This window comes from Neopsephotus bourkii, unplaced genomic scaffold (assembly GCF_033783945.1).
Source record: "Neopsephotus bourkii isolate Nb327-2 ecotype Australia unplaced genomic scaffold, CSIRO-AGI_Nbou_v1 NB_1376, whole genome shotgun sequence".
Classification (NCBI taxonomy): domain Eukaryota; kingdom Metazoa; phylum Chordata; class Aves; order Psittaciformes; family Psittacidae; genus Neopsephotus; species Neopsephotus bourkii.
In genome coordinates this window covers 187865-211247 of record NW_026901855.1, presented here as the reverse complement: position 1 = coordinate 211247, position 23383 = coordinate 187865, and the positions used below count along the sequence as shown (strand labels likewise).

At 38.3% G+C, this 23383-nt stretch overlaps 1 protein-coding gene across 2 annotated transcripts; it reads right to left on the bottom strand.

Annotated features, from left to right (window-relative positions):
- Positions 1 to 414: 414 nt before the first annotated feature.
- BRMS1L (BRMS1 like transcriptional repressor) lies at positions 415 to 22101 on the bottom strand. Of its 2 annotated transcripts, XM_061367307.1 has the most exons (11): positions 21895 to 22101; positions 15901 to 15991; positions 13403 to 13530; positions 10522 to 10601; positions 7823 to 7919; positions 7337 to 7420; positions 4344 to 4408; positions 3476 to 3515; positions 2529 to 2655; positions 1326 to 1398; positions 719 to 844 (listed from the first exon to the last, which is right to left on the bottom strand). In XM_061367307.1, exons 1-11 carry the CDS (start codon positions 22028 to 22030, stop codon positions 824 to 826), a joined length of 942 nt encoding a protein of 313 aa, XP_061223291.1. In that variant the 5' UTR covers positions 22031 to 22101; the 3' UTR covers positions 719 to 823. The 2 variants fall into 2 exon arrangements, with proteins under 2 accessions (XP_061223290.1, XP_061223291.1); XM_061367306.1 differs by lacking the exon at positions 1326 to 1398 and having other exon boundaries at positions 415 to 844.
- Positions 22102 to 23383: the final 1282 nt, after the last annotated feature.

Below are 23383 nucleotides of genomic sequence, written 5' to 3'. Positions count from 1 at the left end.
CACATAAATTTTGCTGTAAATCTGGGAAAGAAAAAAAAATTACCAACAATTTGTTTACTGTAGAATAGGGTCATAAATCAGAAAAGTGCTCCTCAAAAAATGTAACTCCAAATATTGGCTTTGTCCCATTACAAGCAATACAGTAAACCTTACAAAATATGACACAGTCAGTACTAGCAGAGATGTGGAGGGCAATAATTTTAATAAATCAGTCTGCTTTGGATAAAAGAATGCTTATTCATGTTACAATCTATTCAAAAGCACCAGCTGAACAGGCTAAATTTGCATCCACAAAAGAAGCATGACATGTTCACTGAAAAAAAAAAAAAAAGTGAGTTGCTGGTAATTACAGTTATTTTTAATCACACCAACTGGTCACCAACGGGGGGGGGACGGGGGGACGGGGGGGAAGTCTTTTTTTTTTTAAACCTGCATTTATTTTTTTATTTTACAAAGATGAGAAGTTCTGAGCTATTATACTTGAAGAGCATACTTCATATCTTAGGCACTGGACCCAATTTAGAGGTGAAGCATCTGTTGACATGATTTACCATCCTCAGGTTTCTGAAGCCCGTCCATATGAAGTCTACATACAGCACTACAAATACACATCAGATACTGCTGTAAATTCATAAGGAATACAAAACACTGTTAAATACAACTTTCACTCCATGGCACATCAAGCATGGCAATACCACTTGTTTTATAGATTACCAACGGTCAGTTGTGGTTATGCTTTATCGAGTATTTTCCTTTCTGTAGTTGAGAAATATACAGCTTGGACTTGCTTCCATCTGGTCTTTTAAACCAAACTTCATCATGGTTAATTGTTGTAATTATGGCACTACAGAAAATGAAGGAAGAAGGGTCAGGGGAAGAAAAACAAGAAGAAATTAGAAAACTTCTAAGCTGATAAATAACCTCAAAACTGCAGCTGTGTTTCCATACAGTAAATGAAAATATGCATTACTTATAAATGCTAGACCAAAAATATATTGTATCCATTGTAAGGATAGTTCTAACAGAATTCTTTAGTAGCTGCATGTGTCTTTAGTGAAGGTAGTTAATTTTTCAGCCATCTATTTAAACCCTTAACATGTACAAATATTTTAAAAGAACAATAGTCACCCATAGAAAACACAATAGATGACCCATGGTAAAAAACAGATCTGTTGGAAAACACACACAGAAATTACACTGAATACAAAGTATTCAGAAAAAAAAGTCAAAGAGATGTAAGCCTAAGATTTAAAGCAGATAAAGTATCAACTGTTAGTCATTATACCAAGGGAAAGTCAAAACCTGATTTACTGAATCATTCTTACATGAACCATGCTTTTATGCCCCTTGTGGTAAACCTTCACACAAATAGTGAACACAACCCTCACCCCATAACCCCTAGGAAAAAAAAAAAAGGAAGAAAAAAGTCAACTACAATTGATGACAAAAAAAGGCTCAAAACCAGAAATTAAAACAGTTAATGGAAGAAAGATCAACTAAATAATAAGTGTGACAAAAGTCCCTCCAGGAAACAATTCATCCTTAAAAGGTGCTGAAATCTTGAAAAGTCTGGGAAAGTTCCACTGTGTGCTTGCCCTCTTAAGTGTCAGGTTTTGGCTTTTGTCAGACACTGGATACTAAGATCTTTCTTTGTTCCAGTGTAACTGCTATGTTCTGCTAAACCAATTCAGATTTTTTATTTCAGAAAGAATACATAGTTTACTAAAATACCTTCATGTTTCAACCCTGAACAAACACCAAAAGCACCAAAATCCATTCCCCTTTACCATACATGGGGAAAAAACCACCCAGCTTTACAGTAGTTGACTATATGCAATATATATATAGTTTACTGCTACATGAAGTTCCTGGGTAGCTTTTCATATTTAATCAACACTGTGCTTAGATTCTCTTGCCTCAGTCAGTAAAAGGTAAGATACAAATTTAATTTTAAATATTGTTTTAAATAGACCCACTTTTTAGAATTTGCAAATATTATCCATGCAGAGAAAATACATTTAGGTATCTAAAACATTCAGCCAAATTTGCACCGTAATATTTAGATTGCTCCCTCATGGAATCTTTGTTAAGAGAAGGAATTCCCATCTGAAAAGTTCCAACTTTTTTCTTTCAGACCATTAACCAACTGAAAAGAAATTATCTTTAATGGTATAAAGTGATTGTCTATAATCAAGTATTTTTGGTGTGCCAGCAGATCAAATTTTCAAAGCAACAAAATCCCAAGATACTCAAAAAACTTACTCAAAGGGTATTCAGAAACCAGGAGGAGCTTAAATTGTTAGCGAGATCCTAACTTTAGCAAATATCTCATGACCTTCAGTTAACTCCAACCCTTACTAGCCTCTCAGCAGTCCAGCACACAACCTTCTTTGGTAATACTTGTCTTCCAAGGTGAATAAATATACTGAGGTGACAGTACCTCCTAATTAGCCTTATTCGTCAATGCCATCATCCTATCTACTGCTTAATATGAATGTACAGAGCTGTACAATCTGAGTAATCTTTACCTTGTAGGGCATTCATCTTTCTTATCAATGCATATTGTCTGTCCACGTCCATACCACTCTCCATCATAATACAGTCTTCCTTCTTCAGATCTAGCACTGTGTAGGTGCTTTTCTAATTTGACAGGTGCTAAAATGATCAATAAAAGTAATTTAATATTGACTTGGCAGAAGTCAGTTAGTTGTTTAAATATACTTTCATCAAGTTATTTACATAGATTATACACTTTCCATGATCAAAAGTAACCGCAAGAATGCACAAAAATTGGAAGCAAGATACTTTTCTATTTCCAGTCAGACAAGTTATATGTCCATTTTCAAATAGAAGCTATCTTCCCTACAACCTTCAGATCTACGAATTTTCACAAATTGAATAATGCAATATAAAGATAACTTCAAATGGCAGAACCTGAAACCTCTTTATCAGCACATTACCACAGCATGCAAGTAGTAATGCACCAATTAAAAAAAAAAATCATGTTTGCTTCCTCTCCCTTTTCCTCCTTACTCACCACCTCAAAGAATTTGATTTTACCTAGCATTCATGTGCTTCTCAACTCCTTTCCCACAGCTGTACTTTTTCAGGGTTGCAGCTTGCAGCAAATGTGAACATCCTTCACAATGCATTCCTAAGGTCCAGGTGCTCTCAGTTTCCTGCCTCATCTTATGCATAAACACTGGTGTAGCCTGCTGACGTGAACTGGTATAACTCACTTGAAGAAGTCATGTATGTTACTAGTTTTCTAGAATTCAGGCATCAACACCATCATCAGCGATCAAGCTACAAGCATCAGCACCCAAGAGAGGGGAAAGACAAAAGCCAGATCTTTCAGCTTCTTCACCCCATCCTCCATCACTACACCAGGGCTAAAATAAGAATGATCTGCCTAGATTCAGTTTACACCATTACACACAGCAAGTTCTGTCCTGTGAAATCAATGTTTACTTACGTTCTGGCTTTACTCTGTGTGGCCCCAGTGTAGCCATTGCCTTGACAGAAAAATGAAAATTAAGTTAGTCAGCAAGAACACTCTTTTTTTCCTAAATCACCAGCTTTGACTTTGAATTTATGAGTGGTGTAGCTCAGGATACTTGCTTTTATGTGCAAAAACCACAACTGGAACATATCAAAAACAGATATGTGTTCAGTGGTGACCCCATAACTAAATAAAACAGAATTTTGAGAAAGAAAAAGAATCACCTTCTTAGATAAGTTTTGAGTTCAAATCACTCAAGATGTTTTATAAATTAAACCCTCCATTTCTGTTTTGTAATTCTGTCAAGAAAATACAAAATTGCATTTGCTCATTCTAAAAAACAAAATGCTGTATGATCAATCTATTCTTCTGATTTACACTGTATACAAGCTCATTCTCTGTTCTTTCATGCAAACTCTAGATCACATAGTATTAAAGTAGGTTTTAAAACAAACACTCAAAGTTTTCTGGGGTTGTTTGCTTTCGCTTGTTTTTAATTATTTCCAGAAAAGGCAAAATCCCAGTAAATTCTGGGATCCACTACTGTTTAAAAATCATGTTACACTACAGGAAACAAACTGAGGAAAAGCTGGTTTGTGTCTATTCTTCTGATATGTTACGAAGAGAAAAGCCAGACAATTTTTCACATAGGCATCACATTTTACTTCTTGTTAACAAAATATGCACAAGTATAAAACAAGTGGAATGATTACCTGACTACTGAAGAAATAAAAATCTATTTAGAATTTTGATCATGTAAGAAATACCTTTACATACTTTTAAGAGGCAAAAGAACTGGACAAGAACCCAAAAACCTTTGGCATTCATCCTATAATCTCACCTTCCTTATTGTTGTCCAGTCTTCAAGAATATCAAGGTCTTGTAACATATAAACTATATAGGGGCGTGGAGAAGTTAGGGAAAACTCTTTTAAACAGCAATAATAAAAACACTGTAATGTTGCTAGAAAGATAGTAATAGCTCTGTTATGCCAATCTTTCAAGCAAAGAATACCTATGTGAAGCAAAAACAAATGCATCTTTGAATTATGCAAGCTAGAAGTACACTTTAAAAACTGAGATAATTCATAGTATGTGGATATTCAGACTATTGGAGTTCAACAAGAGGATAAAATAACACTTGTGATAAAACCATTTCATCCCCAAAAGTTTGAAAAATCATTCCATTTGCAATTCTACAAATTACAGTTAAAATTTCCTGCAATTTCAACAGACCACTGAAAATCAGCATCTCCACTAGTATCAACTTTAATAAAATTATTTTTACAGTACTCTGCGTCATATTTTTTTGAGAGAAAAGCAGACACAATACATGAACTTCAAAACAAAACTCCATATAGAACTGCTATTCCATGACAATGGTCTTCAGTTTCCCACCATTTCATCTCTCAAAAATAAGTTTAGAAAAAGTGTTAGGAATGTTTAAAAACTAAACGTTCTAAAATGGGATAAAGGAGCTTTAACTCACATTCCATTTGAAATTGTATGAATCTTTAGCCATTTTCAAATGTTACCCTTTAAAGTAGTATAAATTAAAAAACACAAAATTCCTAGGATTATAGACAGATCTGTAGAGAGCAACAAGTTCACAACTATTTTAAAATCATAAGAAAAAAAAAAAATAATTTACTTCACAACTGAATGGATTTTTAACTTTATTAATTGCCTGAAATTGCTGGGGTTTCAGACCTAATACTATGTTAGCATTTTCTGATTGGAATGTATTATAAAACAGCAAGGTAGCTCATAATTCACAGAATCTGAATGCTATTTGTATGGACATCCCAAAGACAAGGATGGCTAAGGGCTAAAGAAAATACACTTTCACACAACATGGCATTCAAATTGCTGAAAGGAGTTAAGAAACTAAAGAAGCCACTTGTAGGTACACTGACTAACACCACCCAGCTTTTAAGCATTAGCTAAAAACCACCTCTACTAAACTGAATTTCTAATGCATCCTAATGGAAGAACTGCCACCACAAGGACAAATCATCCATCTGGTATATGTTCCAGTAAACTGAACATCCTCAAGGGAGGCGTTTGGGGCTTTTTTTCAGAAACTTCTTCCTTCCCACCTTCTCCTGATACTATGAAAGCTTGTGAAAGTAGCATGATTTTTTGCAGCAAGTTAACAATAAAAAATGGCCTTTATACAATATAATGACACTACTTCGAATCACAGAATGGTCTGGAAAGGACCTTAAGGTCATCTAGTTCCAACCCCCCTGCTATGGGCCAGCAGGGACACCTTCCACTAGACTGGGTTGCTCAAAGCCCTATCCAGCCTTGTCTTTTCTAGGGAGTCTCCACAATTCTGGCAACTTCCAAGCCACCGTGTTTCTACCCTATAAAAATGTTGGGCTGGGGGTAGGAGAAGAAAGAACACTCAAGTTTGCAAAGGCATCTCCTGCTTTCTGTGGAGAAAGATGATACTGTCTCTTAGTTGTTATGCTTATGCCTTAAAAAGTTTGCTTGTCAACAGCTATGAAGTAATCAATGCACTATTTTTAAATACTATACTCTCTCTACAGGAACCCCAAGCCCACAAACAATCCCTCTAATTAGCTCAATTCTTTGAATTTTAAACTTTTGATTAAAGAGTTTCTGTAGTTTATGGAATTGTTAAGAAGTAATAAATTGAGACAAAGATATACCAGAATAAGAAGCAAAGTTACACAAGTCAGAAGTTACACAAGTCAAGTTATACTTTGCAAACATAATGCCTAATTTTTTTATGATTTTGCCTTGCAGCTCTATTCTTTGAAGAATTAAAAAAAAAATCAACCTTTAGAAATGTTCTCTATGTGAAACTAGTAGTTAGAGAATTTTAATTTCGATTTTTGTAGTAGGATGTGTCAACATAACTTCCCTAAGCTGAATTAACAGATGCCATGCAAAAATAAATTTTGAGAATGCATTATCACTTCCAACTTCTTGTTTATGAATCATAAAATATAGAATCATAAAATCATAGAATCATAGAATAGTTAGGGTTGAAAAGGACCTTAAGATCATCAAGTTCCAACCTCCCTGCCATGGGCAGGAACACCTCCCACTAAACTGTATCACCCAAGGCCTCATCCAACCTGGTCTTGAACACTGCCAAGAATGAAGCACTCACAACTTCCCTGGGCAGCCTATTCCAGTGCCTCACCACCCTCACAGGAAAGAATTTCCTCCTTATACCCAATCTAAACTAAACTTCCCCTGTTTAAGTTTTAACCCATTACCCCTTGCCCTATCACTACAGTCCCTAATGAAGAGTCCATCCCCAACATCCCTATAGGCCCCCTTCAGATACTGGAAGGCTGCTATGAGGTCTCCATGCAGCCTTCTCTTCCCCAGGCTGAACAGCCCCAACTTTCTCAGCCGATCTTCATATGGGAGATGCTCCAGTCCCCTGATCATTCTCGTGGCCCTCCTCTGGACTTGTTTCAACAGTTCCATGTCCTTTTTGTGTTGAGGACACCAGAACTGCACACAATACTCCAGGTAAGGTCTCACAGGGGCAAAGTAAAGGGGCAGGATCACCTCCTTTGACCTACTGGCCACGCTCCTTTTGATGCAGTCCAGGATATGGTTGGCTTTCTGGGCTGCAAGCGCATGCTGCCAGTTCATGTTCATTTCCTCATCTACCAACACCCCCAAGTCCTTCTCCACAGGGCTGCTCTGAATCTCTTTGCCCAACCTCTAGCTGTGCCTGGGATTGCTCCGACCCAGGTGTAGGACCCTGCACTTGGCATAAACAGTAAGACCAGCTATAAACCAGTAAATACTACTAGAAAGAACAAAGTTTTCAGTAAAAGGATATCTGATACAACAACAGGTTTCTTCTTATCTGGACTAAATGGATCCTTCCTTTTCTTCCTGGACTGTAGCTCATCATTCCATAATTCTGAGAAGACATAAGAGCATGCTACAAATCATAAACATTTATAAGTTTAGCTCTTTTAACAGCAGAGAAATTGTGAAAAAATGACAAATAACATTTTTCTGGGGAGATGCTGTTTCTGAACAAAATTAAAGTGTTACATAATTACATACTCATACATTAATACTCTCAAAATACATAAGGAAAACTGACAATTACTAGATCAAAGCTTGTTTTAAGCTTAAATTCAACCTCTGCCCAAAGTTTACAGTTGAATAGCACCCTGCTGGATAACCTGAAACTCACCAGACATTCTACGTGTGCAGTCCATTAATCAATAGTTACCAGAAGATTAAGAAAAAAAAAAACAGTGACACCAAACAAGCAAACAAAAAACCACCCCAACAACTTTGAATTTCTATCCACCTGAGGTAATGTCAATGCTATGCCTGTCTTCTTCAAGTCTTCTAATCTTTTCTTCTAGTTCACTTTGTACGGTATCATACAACAGAAGCTTTTCACTCTAAAAGAGAAATAAGTTATACATTTTTACATTACTAAATTCTATCATCTAAAGATACGACAATAATATAAAGCCTCAGAAGAAGGAAGGCAAGAGTAGCTTTAGGTGAAAATTTTTCAGAAGCCATAAAGCATGACATCTCCCTCTACCCACTTTCTTAGCATGAGACCCTACCACATTAAAGACAGCACATTCACTTACCATAAGCATAAATACAGTTATCAAATACCAGTACCAAGTATAACTAAGCGGATAAAAGCATGCAGCTAGATCGCCAGAATAACTGTTTGTATTTTGACACAAATACAGTATTTTCCTTTTGGACAGCAAAGATTTACTCACAATGAATAACTGTAGTGACCTCTATGCCATCCTTCATTACAAATCAGAAAAGGTAATGTTTTTAATGGAAAGCTTTTTATTCAGCTGCCTCCAATATTAATGGACCTGCAGTAATTTATACAGAATTATCATCTATTACCATGTATTTTTAACTATTTCCCACAGAAGAATTTCTTGAGCACATAAAATATTTATAGTTGTGAAAGCAAAACCATCTACTCTGAAGCTGTGAGAAACACTTTTAAAGCACTGCTTTAGAAAAATTAGCTGGTTCATCCTTTTAAAAAGCAATTTCTGATCCAAATAGATTAACGTAATGCCTTCAGTGTTAGCTGTATCATTAGTACCTCTTACACACAAACAAAGCCACAGACTGATGTGAACCTTCTACAGTATCTCATGCTGTCTACGCCATCTTCCATCTCTTAAGTATTTCTGAACTAGAAAAACCAACTTTGTAGTAAACTGCTCTACAGTCCCTTGCATAGGATACCAAAATCACACAGTATCTGTTTAGAACACTTACCCCTTTAAAGGCAGCATCAAGAAACACTACACCCTCTAAGCCAGTAACTTGGAATTAATCAGAGTTCCAGGCCTCTAAATTTACTGTTCTTTCATCAGCTTGCACGTCTCTTAAAGCACAATTAGGAAATACAGCTAACTGTTACATTTTAAAGTTCATTATCACTAAGCAACATATTTAACAACTCTAGAAAACAGAGGGCTTGGATACATTCACTGAAAAAAAAAAAACAAAACCCAGAACAGTTTAAGCAGCACAAGGCACTGCATCTAGCTATTTGCTACCATGTCTCTGCCAGAAGCTGCAACCCGTAAAGCCAAGTCAGCAGATTTCTGCACCTCAACTGTTCCTGCCCAGAGCATAGCATACTAACAGAAACTTAACCTTTACCAATGTTCAAGCTAGTATGCTGGAATGAAGCAAAGTAGCTGAGGAATAGTCAGAAACAAAGAAACCTGTTCTACTAAATGGCTGTCATGTTTACTATTCCCTGCAAGTTACAACATACTAAATTCCAAAGACCTCTTTTCAAATATTTTTCAATACCTTATTAAAAAGGAAAATAAATAATCCCCAGTAGAACTGAAAAGGCAAAAGCCTCTTAGATATGCCTGAAATGCCAAATGAGTGTTATCTGTTCCGATAACATGTTAAAATTCCATTTTAAAATGAAAGTGTTTGTGTTTAGACATCTGTTTTGCTTCAAGGTCTTGCAGACAAGTAAGGTGTGAAAAGCTGTTACAGACATCAGTGGCATTCCTGCTGAATGGTCATATTCAGTAGAATAAGCAGCACTGCTGACTTTAAAGACCTTACTGCATGATGAGTATTTGAATTCTGAAGGTTTCTCATTAGAAACATAATAGCAAAACAAAGTAGAAAGACCACCTTAAAGAGAAATAATATATAGCCAAAGCAAATCAATCACAGATGAGAAACCCTGTAAGTCTTACAGGATTCTGCCCAACCTCCAGAGTATTCCCAGGAGCAAAGACAGTCAGTAATGAGTAGCTCCTATTATACCTTGCTCTTTCCCACAGCATCAGGGATATAGATTTTTTTTTTATTTTTTTTTAAAGTATGTGCTTTATTGGTATAGAAGGAGCCACAGACTTCAGGAATCACGCCAAAAAAAATACCTTTAAGCAACTGCAATGGGGCTGAGGAGTACTATGACACAAACCTCACTACCTAAGCAGCTATACTACAGCATTGGACATGAGTCTTTTTACTATGGTATCCAGTATATTTAGATACTTAAACAGGAATGTTTATATTCAAGGAGAGATATATTTTTCCTGTAACTGCTTTTGAAATGACAACACCACCACCAGCTGCCTAAGGCATCTAGAAAAGACATTAATAGCATCATTATTATTTTAGTTGTTGTTACTAAAATGTAAGGTTCTTTTGGCTAAAAGTAGGTCAGATATTTTAGTTCTGTTTTTTGTAATCTTTTTATAAGAAAGGTAAAAGAAATCATGTGGTAACCTATTAATAAAAATTTATTAATAAAAAATAAGAAAACTTACTTATACTTACATGTAAAGTTAAAGTAATATAAAGCAAATTTTTATATGCTTTGAATAACCTATTAGGTAGGCTTAAATTTCACAAGGCGATTGCATTCAAATAGCAAATAACAGCAATAATAAAAGCATGCACTGAACTGGGAAAGCATGACACCATAAAGTTAAATAAGATTAGCTATCAATGTCAAATAGCTGGCACAACCTCACAGTGCTGTCGAGAGGCTTGAATTTCACATTCATACTTGTTCTTCACAGATTCCAGACAAAGCTCTCTATAGATACCTGTAATCAGACAAATTACAGCAATATTACTTTAGCTAGTATAGGATTTTAGAAATCTCTTTTAAGACTGCCTGCAAGTCCCAAAACATGTACATACTAAGTCCCAAAACATGTACATACTAGAAAATACAGATCTATTATATTAGCCACTTACCGTGGCTGGATGCTTTACAGAGTAAACATAAGAACAAATAATCCTTTAATTCCAAAGATCTGAGGAAAAATAAATGCTATTTTACCTTTTCCCATTTGTCAAGAAATTATACCAGCAGTCATGCTAACTTTACAAAATTGGTCAGTTTCATATTTATGCTCAAATTATCCTGGGTATCTTCCGTTTTCAAATCCATTACCAAATCAAATTTTCAAATCAAAGTACCAAATGGCCTCTTCTAATTTCTAATTAGAGTTTTAAATAATGTTTTGAGGTTTTAAATAGCTAGAAAACTGAATGAAAAAAAAAGCTTTTATAAATTAATATTTAGAATAAGGCTTACTTCGTAATGCATGACCTTAATAAACTACATTAATTAACAAGACACTGTCCTATTCTTTGAAGTAGCCACCTTGCAATACAAAGGATACTGCTTCTGAGTATTGGGAGCATTTCTTATACATTTCTGAAAATGTGTCTACTAAACAGATAGCTGAAAAACAATCTGAAAGATATCTGAAATGTAGTATCTGGCAAGTACAGATAGAACTTGATTTAACACAGTCAAAGCATTCACACAAAATACTTAAATTGTTCCAGATTACCATCTTGAGGAATTAAGTTTGCACACACATTAATGCTGTCTAGCAAATGAAGAACTCCAAAGAAAAACTTTGCTTAGAATTCATTTGACTATAATTTAATACAGTACAAGAGGAATCATTCTGTTACCATCAATAGGTCTGAAAAATAAAACTCAAAGTATTATGTCAATCATTTTTCTGCTGTGAAGTCGCTTTTGATCTAGAATTCAAAATGTTCTTTTCTTACATCAGTATGTTATGCTGTTTGGTTGGTTGTGGTTTTTGGGTTTGGTTGGGGTTTGTTTGTTTGGGAGAGGGGGTTAATATGTATGGCTGACTGCTATATCCAAGTCTACCCATTTATAATCATGGCTTATTTCCCTGAAACTGAGCAATATAAATATGAATACTTCTAGAAGAAACAGTTCTTTTCCCAACTTCCTGGAACAGTCGGGATCCACATTTTGTGTGAATCATGCTCAGTGCCTTAGAGAGCAGACAAACACAAGTACCCTTTCCACCACAGATGCAATTTATATCCCTAGTTTAGCTAATCATACTTCAGCATTTTTTTTCCCCCATCCCTTTCTCAGACACTCAGGGATTACCTGCACAAGCTCAAGTCCTACCCACTTCTGCCAAGCAAGAGCAAATAAGCCTGTTCTGCATTTTCTTGCTTTCCCTGGAATAATTTTATCAATCTCATTCAGTTGAGGAAAAAAAGGAGGAAAAAAAACAAAACAAAACAAAACAAAAAATTCTGATTTCTAGTCTCAACTTCAAGGCAAGTTTATAGTTTTTATGCTGGACTCTTTTTACAATGGAACATTGATCTTCAGTGCTGATGAAGACAAATCAGAAGAATCTGTAATATGCTGCCTATCCACCCCCACCTACTGAAAGGCAGCCACATTTAAAACTGAAAATCAAAAGCATGGATTAAGGTTGCTTTTACATCAAATCTTCTGCAAGTTCACCTGCAAACTTTCTACAAAGCCCAAATGGGCTACTTAGGACTAGGCAAGTAAATTTCAGTTAAGACTTTAAAGACCAAGACATTGTGGGCCACCAGCTATGGAAAAGTGACGACTACCAGGACGGAGAGAAATGCAATTGGTCAAAAGACTTCAAATTCTCTTCATAGTCTGATGTCAAAAATAGCAATGAAGACAAACTGAATAGCACTGAAGCAGCACTAGTATTATTAAAAATGAAAGCAAGCTTGCCATTTTCCAGTTTGCCTGCACCACATTTCTGCTGAATTTCTTAGAAAAGACGCTGGCATAGTTTCTGTGGCTAAAGAGATCAAAATGTCTGCTTTTTGGCTTTCTGACAGCCTGTGTTAGATAACCCTCAAACCACTGAATTACTCATAAAGCAGTTGAGCTATAACATTAAAAGAATTTACAGTAGGGAAGAAAAGAACTTAGTCTTCCTACAATACCACCATTCCACATGATAATATGGCTGTACCCCAGAAAAAGGTAGAAGTTCTTGTCTGCTTCTTCTGTAAGCATAAAAGCCTATCTAAGTATTGATTTTAATAATTAAAACTCAGCTTAGATAAAAGCTGCTAAGAGTCCTGCTCCCTCCCTGGATGGAACATAAGGATAGCAGCACAGCAGTAGAAGAGACAGACTAGAAGAGCAGAAAACACATTATCAACTAAGATGATCTGGCAAGAACTTCATGAGATAGCACCCACATATCTCTTCATTTCAACAGTAGCCAGTGTGCAGACTTGATTCCAAATCTTCTGACTAACAAAAAATTAGTGGTTTTAATTTTGTGCTTACTACACAGCCAGCCATTAAATGAAACACTAAAAAAAAAAAAAAAGACATCTTTGGTGTGATGTTATCAGGCAACTTGTGCAAAGAGGTAAGCAACCTATTAATTTTAAATTAAAAAATATTTTACACAGGATACATTTTAAACTATGCCACAGTATTTCTAATTTTAAAACACACTCCTTTAACAATTCTAAAGAAAAAAGATTGACCTCAAAATGCATAGCAAGTTTATACTTGTAGAAACAGCAATACTCATTTTACATGCCTTACCTGCCACCTTAGTTCGGATTTGCATATTTTCTTGTAAAGCTGCCAGTGGTTCTAAATATTCAGGTGCTTTTCCAGCTATGACCTCTTGTAGCTTTGCATCCACTTGGCTTAATCTTTCTTTGTAAAGCCTTAAAATAATACAAAGAAATAAACAAAACAAAAGTATTTATTTCATTTAAAAGCAAACACAGGCTAGAAGAAATATCCCATCTCTCAGGAAGAAGGGAAAAAAAAAAAACAAACCAACACACAACTATTAATAGGATTAAGATGGAGTAGGAGGTGAAACAACATGGAAGAGGATAAGAAAGGGTGCTACAATACATGAGGACAATGTGGCCTACATCATGGGAGAGAAAGATAGACATTCTCATTTTTAACCTTGCACTCAACAATCAAAACCTGTGAAATCAAGGCAAACATGTACAAACTCTGCTGTACAGGTTAAAGAGCACATCAGATGTTGCTTGTTTACACAGATAAACATATCTTTGTTGTGTCTGTTTACATAGATAAAACAGATGTCTTTGGGACAGGGATGCTGCTTTACTGCTCATCACTTTACTTTGATGAGAACTCCATAGTTCAAGCTTGTGTACCTAACCTAGCCATTGTCAGTGATCACTCCCCTCCTTACCTGCAAACCAGGCATTACACACGCAATCTGTCCTGCAGTCAACTGACAAAGCCTGCAGCTGATCAAAACCCAGTCTGATGGGCTCAACCCTTGATGAGTACGTAACTACTAACATATAGAGAGCTACAGCAGAATTATTTAGCTAGAGCATAAGCATGGCTGCAGAGCACATGACTGGGTGGGTCACTGACATTTGATTACACAGCACTAAGTTCAAGCTACATCAGAGTGAGAAGTCTTTGGTACCATGCAGCAGCTGATGGACTAAAACTGTTTATCCAGTACTTTCAAACACTGATTTGCTTAACTGCTATCAGCCACTGCAAATCCTACTTATCTCATAGCATCTAAATTCAGTTTCTCTGAAAAGGAAGAGGAGGTACATACAATCACTTCATCTCTACTAGTGGTTGCGGCTAAACATTCCACTGTTCATGCATCTTTTTCTTCTTTCCCAAATGTATCACTCCCCTACTCACATCTGCTCCTTCCTATATTCTTTGTTCCATCATTCTAATGCTCCTTTCCTAGTAATCCCACCATCACACTTTTTCCAGCCCCTAAATCCACACCAATCTCTCACTAACCAGTGTCTCCAAGAGACCTTCTTCCTCATATACCACAGCCTTACCAACTCCCAAACACCATTCACAATCCCTAACCCCCCCCGAAATACTTTTATCCTTCCTCCCAAGATCACCTGCCTTTATATTCACTCCTTAAAGGTTTGTTTCCACAACCTGTTTTCAGTCATCCAAGCAGTCCAAAAGATGGAAGAATAGAGCTGAACTCAAAAGCTGGAGGATATCCAAATGCCAAACCAGTCAGTATCGACTGGTTCCAGTACTCATCAGCTGGCTCCATTTGCCAGCTTGCTTCTTGATCAGCCCAAGAAAGAACAGCAAGACAGTATTCCCTAAACACTGCAGCAAAAAATTGCTTGCTGGGCAATTCTTTCCAGGCCCAATTAGGTGGGCCTCACAGTGTCCTGTTAGGCAAAGCAAGCTGTATGTCTCAGTTCTGCAGCAGAAAGATCTCACACTACAAACACACATCTGAAACAGTGACAACTGACTTGATTTTCAATATATGCCAAAGAATAGAGAAGGTCTCCTCAAAGTGTCACTTTGTCAGGTACTCGATTAAGCTAGTTGCCAAGTTACTGCCAATTTAAAACAGAACAGATGTACCTAGCTTGTCTGGGCATGTGGGAAAAAAAAAAAAAACCCAAACAAAATACACACAAAACACTGGCTCTAATACAAATGAGATTCACTTTTGAATAACTATTAATTATTACTATTAATACTTACTAGGCTGTTACTGCTGATGTAGGTATTATGGCAGACAGACTACAGACAGAGAGTTAACAGTATTTTCTTTTTTTTTATTATTGGTATCTAGGTAGCAGTAGACACAAGAAACTTTCATTGGCATCAACTATAAAAACTGCTGCAATACTCTGAAAAAATAACAACTTAATTTCTTATTTAGCAAAGACAGTACTTACATCTGTCCCACACATATAAAAGGATGAGAAAAATCTTGAGTAAATAAATATATAAATTGAAAAACACCAAAAGTTTCCTTAAAATTACAATTCATTGGTTCTGCTAAGGACTTTGATGTAATATACCCACACCAGCCCTTCACAGTAAAACCACTTCAAAACCATTCTTACAGCAATATGTAAAAGCACTCTAGAGCAACTGCCTGCAAATAATTTCAGAATTCCCAATCCTTATTCTTCTCCAGAAGTAGCATCCATATATATATATGAAAGACAAGAAACACCAGCTGCACACCATATTCTTATGGAATGGATCCTCAAATGAGGCACTTAAAACATTAAAATACTTACTGATCTTTAAGGTCTGTAAATTGCTTTTCAAGATTGGACATTTCATCTAAACACTCCATCCTCCTCCTTTCACAGTCCTCATCATCCATTTCTACAAATAAAAGAAAGATAATTTGTTTTTAACAATGTAATGTATAACCAAATAAACTGAGTATTTTGTTTCTAGTTAATCTGAAGCAAGCCTGAATTTTCAGCTATGAACAGATTATCCATTATATTATCTTATAGCACAATACGAGAAATCACTTGCCATATAAACTACAAAGGAGGAAACTTGGATCTAACTCTAGAAGAAACTCCATAAACAGCAATTTTTCTCCCTCAAAACAGGAAACTATCATGGTAAGGCTTCAAGAGGGTAAATTTCATAACTGATAATATAAAGTGCACCTAAGAAAGTGTGAAACAGAAAAACTAAACATTGTACATCACACCAGAGGAAAGGTGCCATTAAGCATGGACAGCTAATAGCCATCACTGAAAATTCAAGAGTATCTGGAGTTAGTGTGAGCAAAAGCAACCCCTGGAAAGCCTGCAGAGTTTAATGTTACATTTGTCATATAAAATTCAAGGATTTGTTTTACTAATATGCATTAAATAAAAAAGTAACACTTGGTTTTGAAAGCACATTTCATCCTGTTCAATTCAGAGATTTCTCTGAAGCCAAAATATTAATGTAGAAATATCTATAGTTCATCTTAATGACCATTTAAAATTACTGAATTTTTAATGAAACACTTCTTAACCTGCAAAGCCCAGAATTTTGCAGAAATTTTATTCTATATGCTTTTATGAAACAAGAGTAACTGACATTAAACTCTTCCTACAGGTTTTAATTTATATTCCTGATTACTTTCTTAATTTTCCTAGTGAACATAACTGTAAAGTATAATAAATCTCCACTTTTTGGCCAGAAATTTTGCCCCACTTGCCACAGAGTCATCTGATGTTATTAAACACCAGTTGTTACCTTCCCAGCCTTTTCTGAGACCAGAAAACAGAAAAAATAAGCTACAAAATTCCTGACTCTTTCCCACCCTTCCCAGAACAACAACAACAAAAACACCAAAAAAACCCAAAACAAAACAAAAAAAAAAGGCCTTGTTAAGCCACATTCAGAAGTTAGAGATGTCCTGAAACTGCTTTATAGCAGCCTTATCTCCAGGAATTAGCTCTCGACAGTTATGGTACAACTGACCAATTATCAAGCAGTAGCAGAAGACATGCAGAAGAAAGGATAGGCAGGATGCAGCCAGGAACTGGCGCTGAACTAGTGTTAACAGGCCAATTGTTTGAGACAGGGTGCTGCCCTAACGAGACTGTATCCATCTAAGCAGTTACTCTGTCATGAAGTCCTAACTTCTGACAGAAGGGCAAGGTAGGATCCTGAAACACGCAGAAACAGCCTGGACTCACTCTTCTAGACCACAAAAAACTCTGAACCTTTTGCTTCTTCTGCACCCACATTTTTCCAGCACATATTTAACTCCTTTACTCTGTCTCTTACACCAGCTACAGACAGCAGCATGCAAGTCTTCATCCTTACTGTTCTGCAAAAGAGTACGGCAATTTGCAAAGGTGAAAGGGGTAGCTTCAGGGCCAGCATAGCTACTTCAGAGGACCTGATTAAGTCAGATCTTCCATTCAGATCTCTCAATGTATTAAGTTTTCTGCACATAGCTTCTTCCCGAAATCACTGCAAGCTTTTAAGACTAAAAACTATGCCAGCCCTCTCTGCCTGAATATGAAAACTAGCAGGCAGTGGAGCAGTATTCATCTGTACTACAGTGTTAACTTGCAAGTCCAAATCAAAGACCTATGGCAGTTTGTCATGTTATAGATAGCACAAGCAAAAAAAAAAGGAATGCGTACGAAGTTTTAAAACATGAAGTATCTTGAGTTACTTGAAAGCAGAGAGAGAAAATTTATAGGCAGACCTTCGAAAGCTAAATGCTTCGCACACTGGCACGGGGGGGGGGGAATATCAGGCTGCTGAGAGACACTATTCTATTTTAAAATTCTGTTCTCAAAAGTAAGGCAGATCCTGAATCCCAGAATAAGGCTGAAAATCAAAGAGCAGTTTTATTTGGCCATCTGATGCAATACGCAAGCCAAAACTGACTGGGCAACTTTTAACTCACAGATTTAAGGAATGTGGCAGTAGTCATATTACTCAAAGAGATGCATAAAGCATTTATGCGCTATAAAGCTTCTTTAAAATTTGAAGGCACCTCCCTGTAAAGCCAAAGAAGCAGCAGCACTGGGATACCAATAGTTCTACTGCTCAAATATGGATTTCAGGTAAGTTCAGCTATGCTTTTGGTTCTAAGTATGCTTTAGTAAAGAATCCACTTGAAAGTTTTTCCTTAAATTAACACAGATCTTATCTTTTGTGGATATTTAGGGACTAAAAATCAAAGAAAACAGCTAAGAACTGTAACCCTGGCTGAGGATCTGTACAATACCCACTTTTGGAAAAGAAGGGGACTGCATCTTATATTCTAAACTTGCATTGCAAAGAAACTGTAATGCATTGGTATCTAAGAACACAGCTGCCTCTCTCATAGACAGTGAAATAACTCAAAGCTCTGTCCAACTTCCCCTCAACTACATACACACTCAAAAGTCTTTGACTTCTGCCTATTATTCATACTGCATGGCAATTCACACTTCACTCTTCAACTGTTTTACCCTTATTCTGCCTTCAGTAAGATTCATAAAATGATGGGGATTTTCAGAGTCCTGAAATATCTTTAATTCCCCAGTTATGAAACTCCTTCCTCATGGCTTTAAATGACATACAGATTGGGTAATATGCAATACTGAACAAGTAAAGGGTTTTAAGATCAAGTATCATGGCTTTCCAGTTGAAAAATGTACATCGTTATATACTGAAACCCTTGTTCATAGGCCCATCCTGAGAGTATTTAGGGTATTTTTAAAAACCTTAAAAATCACAGCAATGCTTTTCCTACTATATTCAAGCAGTCCAACTCAGTAACTACGCAGCCTGGTTTAAAGAAAAAAACAACCCACAGTACTTAAAAATATAACAGTGCTTAAACCAGATTTTTTTAATAAGTTGTGGCCTATATAAAAAAAGGCCAAATTCTTGCCTGGTATACTGGGCATAACTTGTGAGGTTTTATTCATTCCCAATATGCTATTCTATATCCTGGTCAGTAAAAAAAAACCCTATACTAAATACATAGCATAAAAAAAAACCCAGGATAGAATAATTCCAGCTCTCAAGGGTAAGTTATGCTTCTAACTGCACCTTCTGTATTCTCAGACATCTACTGGAAGAAAAATTAAAATGGAAAAAAAAAAGCTGAATGCAAGCAAAGCAAGTGACAAATTTAACAACAAAAGTACTTCAAAATCTTTTTTTCTTATTATAATTTTAACAAGGACATATTTCTTGCAATGTTAACCATCTTATAGTCTTAGGAGCAACCTGATTCCATGGAGCATGTTCATATTTGTCAAGACACTGAGACAAGCAACTCATTTCCTGTAATCATTGTTTTAAGTGCTCCTTAAAAGCATTTATCTGTGGAATGCAATAGAAATTATCTGGAGAGCTTCTTGTGTTGTTTTAAAGAAACATACAGACTACACTCACTTAAAATGCAATTCCTCCTTCCAGGACCCTAATCCCAGAAGAAAACAAAACAAGGGCAAGACAACAGAATTATTTGCCTTCAATTAAAAAAAAAAAATAAAAAATCAACCAAAGTGCCTTTGAGGACATGTAGACTTCGAAGTTTTCTTAAAAAATATCAATTAACACAACTGCAAACAGAAGCAAAGGCAAGTTTTGAAAAAAAGAGCAAACTTCAAAGCTGGAACAAGCAGAAACAATTCTCTCCACCAGAGCCAGGGAGCTAGAGAAAAGTTTACATCCTTTTCTCCCTTTCTCATGGAGAAAATTACTTCCTTTTTTTTTTTAGACATACAGATTAGCTAGAATAAGAGATTAAGAAAGGGCATTCCCAGACAGCATCTACCTACAGTACAAACTGGAAGGCTAAAATGGGCTCCGTAAATTCTGATTATAGCTGCAGTGCTGCTCCTGGACCTTATCAAGGAGTCTTTCATAATCCTGTGTATCATAAACTTACTGCCAAATAAACTTATAATTTACACTCTCTGCTTTCCCTCAGAAGATGTAACAAACTTTGTATATCAGAGCTTCTTGAAAGCTATCTCTTAATTTCTTATCCAAAATATAACATTCCCTTTTTAGTCCATGTACAATTCTGATAATAAAAGAACTGAAGCATGCTTTTGTAAGTTAGCTACCTTTTTCGTGGGTTACTGTTCAGTCAGTTTACATGCAAAGGCCCAACAAACACTGAAGACCATGCAAAAAAGGGGACAGGAAAGCACAGTGTACCAGAACTGCTGGGTAAGGATGAGAGGCAGGTCAGTGGCAGTGGCAATTTGATGCAGAGACAGCCACTGACCAGCAGCCTAACTTATAAAATGGGGCTCACTCAGTCATACTGGCCAGCTCAAGCCATGGGGGGGGGTGGCAGAGAAGCAGGGGTAGCTCTGTACGAAACACTTGGATTTACAGATTAACAAAGGCCTCTACTGGGGATCAGCTCGTGAGGAATGAGTATTAAATCAAGGTCAAAGGGTGTGACTACATTCTCTCTCAGCACAGCAGTCTCACTTTCCCATTACTACTAGAGTTTTCACTCTACTTCCACAGTGTCAGCTTGGTTCTTTCTACCACACCTATAGTGCTCCAGCACCTTGCTAGTCTGTACACAGCCCAGACAAGGGCAAGCTCTATGAAACCACATGGAACAACCATACCAGGGCTTTCCCTGAACTGCATCAGTGTGAACCTAAAAGCTATAGGATTTAACAACAAAAATGAAGAATTAACTGTATATTGAGGACTACTATAAACAGATAAATCAATCACAAGCCAACATATGTAAAAATATAATTTCACAGCTGCCTAATTTGTCTAGTTCGTGGTGTCCCATTCCTTCCACTGTGCCAAGCTGGCACTGATGCCACAGGTCAATGTGCTAGTACAGCCATGGGACGGGATCCCAGAAGACCACTCTATACCACTTCAGCTGCCAGAAATACACATCAGGACCACAGCTAGCACTGAACACAGCTACTGGTCCTCAGCTAGCTCTTCCAGTGACTTCTATCCTGCTTATGGAGCTTACATACTTACAAAGCCCCAGGGATGCCAGAACAGCAGTGTATGCATCTGATGATCAGCATGTTTCCCTCTTTATAATTTACCCCTTATAATTACAAGGGAAGTTTGAATAAATAATAACCACCTTCTAACACAGTGGATACTGCCCATAGAAAAAGTAATCCTTTTAAAGCTGGACTTCACCTACTAATTCACAATCTGTGGTCCCAAGGAAGCTATGGAAAAAGAAAGGGGCCTTCAACAAAGCAGAGGTTGAAATGCTTAGCAGAAAAGGCCAATGGTACTGACAGGCTTTCCAATGCTGCATCAAAGACAGGCCTCAAAACGTCTAATCGAAATTCACGGTTTTACATATGATGAAATATATGTATACACACACCTGTATTTTGTTGCATGCACGCACACAGATGTGTGCATATATGCCAAGACTGTTAGCGCAGACCTTATCGAGCCCCCCCCCACCACCCTCGCCAGGCCATGTTCCCAAGCTCAGCAAGGCACAACCCACAGCACCTACACGGAGTACCACGGCCCGGCCCGCCAAGGCCGGGTGCCAGCCGACTCCAGAGCCGGTAGCTTAGGGCAAAGTGGTGCTGCCATCCCCTTGCGCCCCTCCACCCAGCGGAGCCTGCGGGAGGCTGGGCCGGGCTAGAAAAGCAAGGGGGCGGGGTCACGGCAGGGGTGGGCACCGGCCCCCACCGGACCGGGGCGGGGTGGAATAAGTCTCTCCCGGGACAGCACGCTGAGTGCTGAGGGAACCGCCGCGGTTCCCCACTATCCCCTGAAGGCGGCCGCAGCACCTGAGCTGTCCCCCTCCTCGGACACGGACGAGCTCTCGGTCTCCTCCTCTTCCGAGCTGCTGCCCTCGTTCTCCCCGTAGTCCACCTCCATCTCATCGTGGTTGTTTTCTTTCTTCTCCCGGGAATGGACCGGCATCTTCCTACAAACCGCCGATCCCTAACACAGCCCTTCCCGCCGCCGCTCCACCGCCACCAGCCCCTGCTGCCCTGCCCCGCCCCTCCCCGCCTGCGTAGTCTACGAGCCTTCCTATTGGCCGAGCCCCACCAACAGGCTACGTTGGCCGGCGCGCGGGGCATCCTGGGAGTTGTCGTCCGTCGACAGGCACGCGAGGGTAAGAGAGGAGCTGCTCTCGGGAGGCGCCGGGCGGGAAGCGGGGGCTCTGTGAATCCCTTTTCCCGACCGCTCATGGGGCTGCCCGGCACTGAGTGGCTGCATCACGATCAGACAGAGCCAGAAGCCCTGCCTACGCCTCGCACAGGTAGCCCAAGCGGGCCTGTAGGACCCACCTTGCAAGCCGGCACCAATGCTGCTGCCAAGGGGGTTTGCATCCTGGCAAGGTGTCTGTCGCTGCTCGCCACCGCCCACCCACCTTCCCCCGGGCTCCAGAGGGCCCTGCGGGTAGCGACCTCCCCTCCAGAACCTGCTTTTTCCCTGGTTTCGGTGGTATGCTTTAAATGAAATCAGACCTGGGCCCCTAAAGCTGACAGCCACTCACAGTAGACATAAGGAGAGGCTAAACGGACATGAAGGCTGTACCACCTGCCCCCTTGCTACAAGGGACTGATGCTTACTTTCAAGATGCTTGTGGGCACAGAGATGTCTGACAGGGATCTTCAAGACTCATGAAACACACAGTTGGTTGTGGCCCGCAGGTGAGCGTGGGCAGTTTTTCTTGGGCTGAAGTGAACTTGTTTGTACAGCATGGGCTCTCTTACGAAGCCCAGCCCAGGTGGAGGTGCAGAGACAAACTCTGTGTCCCACTGTGGGATGTGATGTGCTGCCCCAGGGAAGTGAAGGCAGTATTTACCTGGCAGTAGCAGTTCTACTTCATACTGAGAGATGCAGATCTAGTCATCCTCCGCAGCCTGGAAGGATGTTTGTTATGCAGGTTATGTTGTGAAGCAGTTAATGATTCTGAGCTTCAGCACAGACTTCCACCTCCATGGCAATTGCTGCCCACCTCACCCATCACAACCATCGCTGTATGTTAGTCACTTCTTTTCTCCCACATCTCTGTATACCCAATGAAACAAATCTCCCTGTGTCTCCACCAAGAGGAGTGTTCACAGGTGTCCCACCTCTTCTCCAAGAACAGAAATATAAGACAAAATTAACAACCTCTCATCCTTCACAGGGTAAACTCCATCCCTGTTGCTGATGTCTCTAGGTTTGTAGTGAAATGAAGACTAGCAGAACCTGGCATGCTTTCTTCACACTCACCACAACTGTTACGATTTTAAGCATATGATAAGTAACACCTGTAATTTC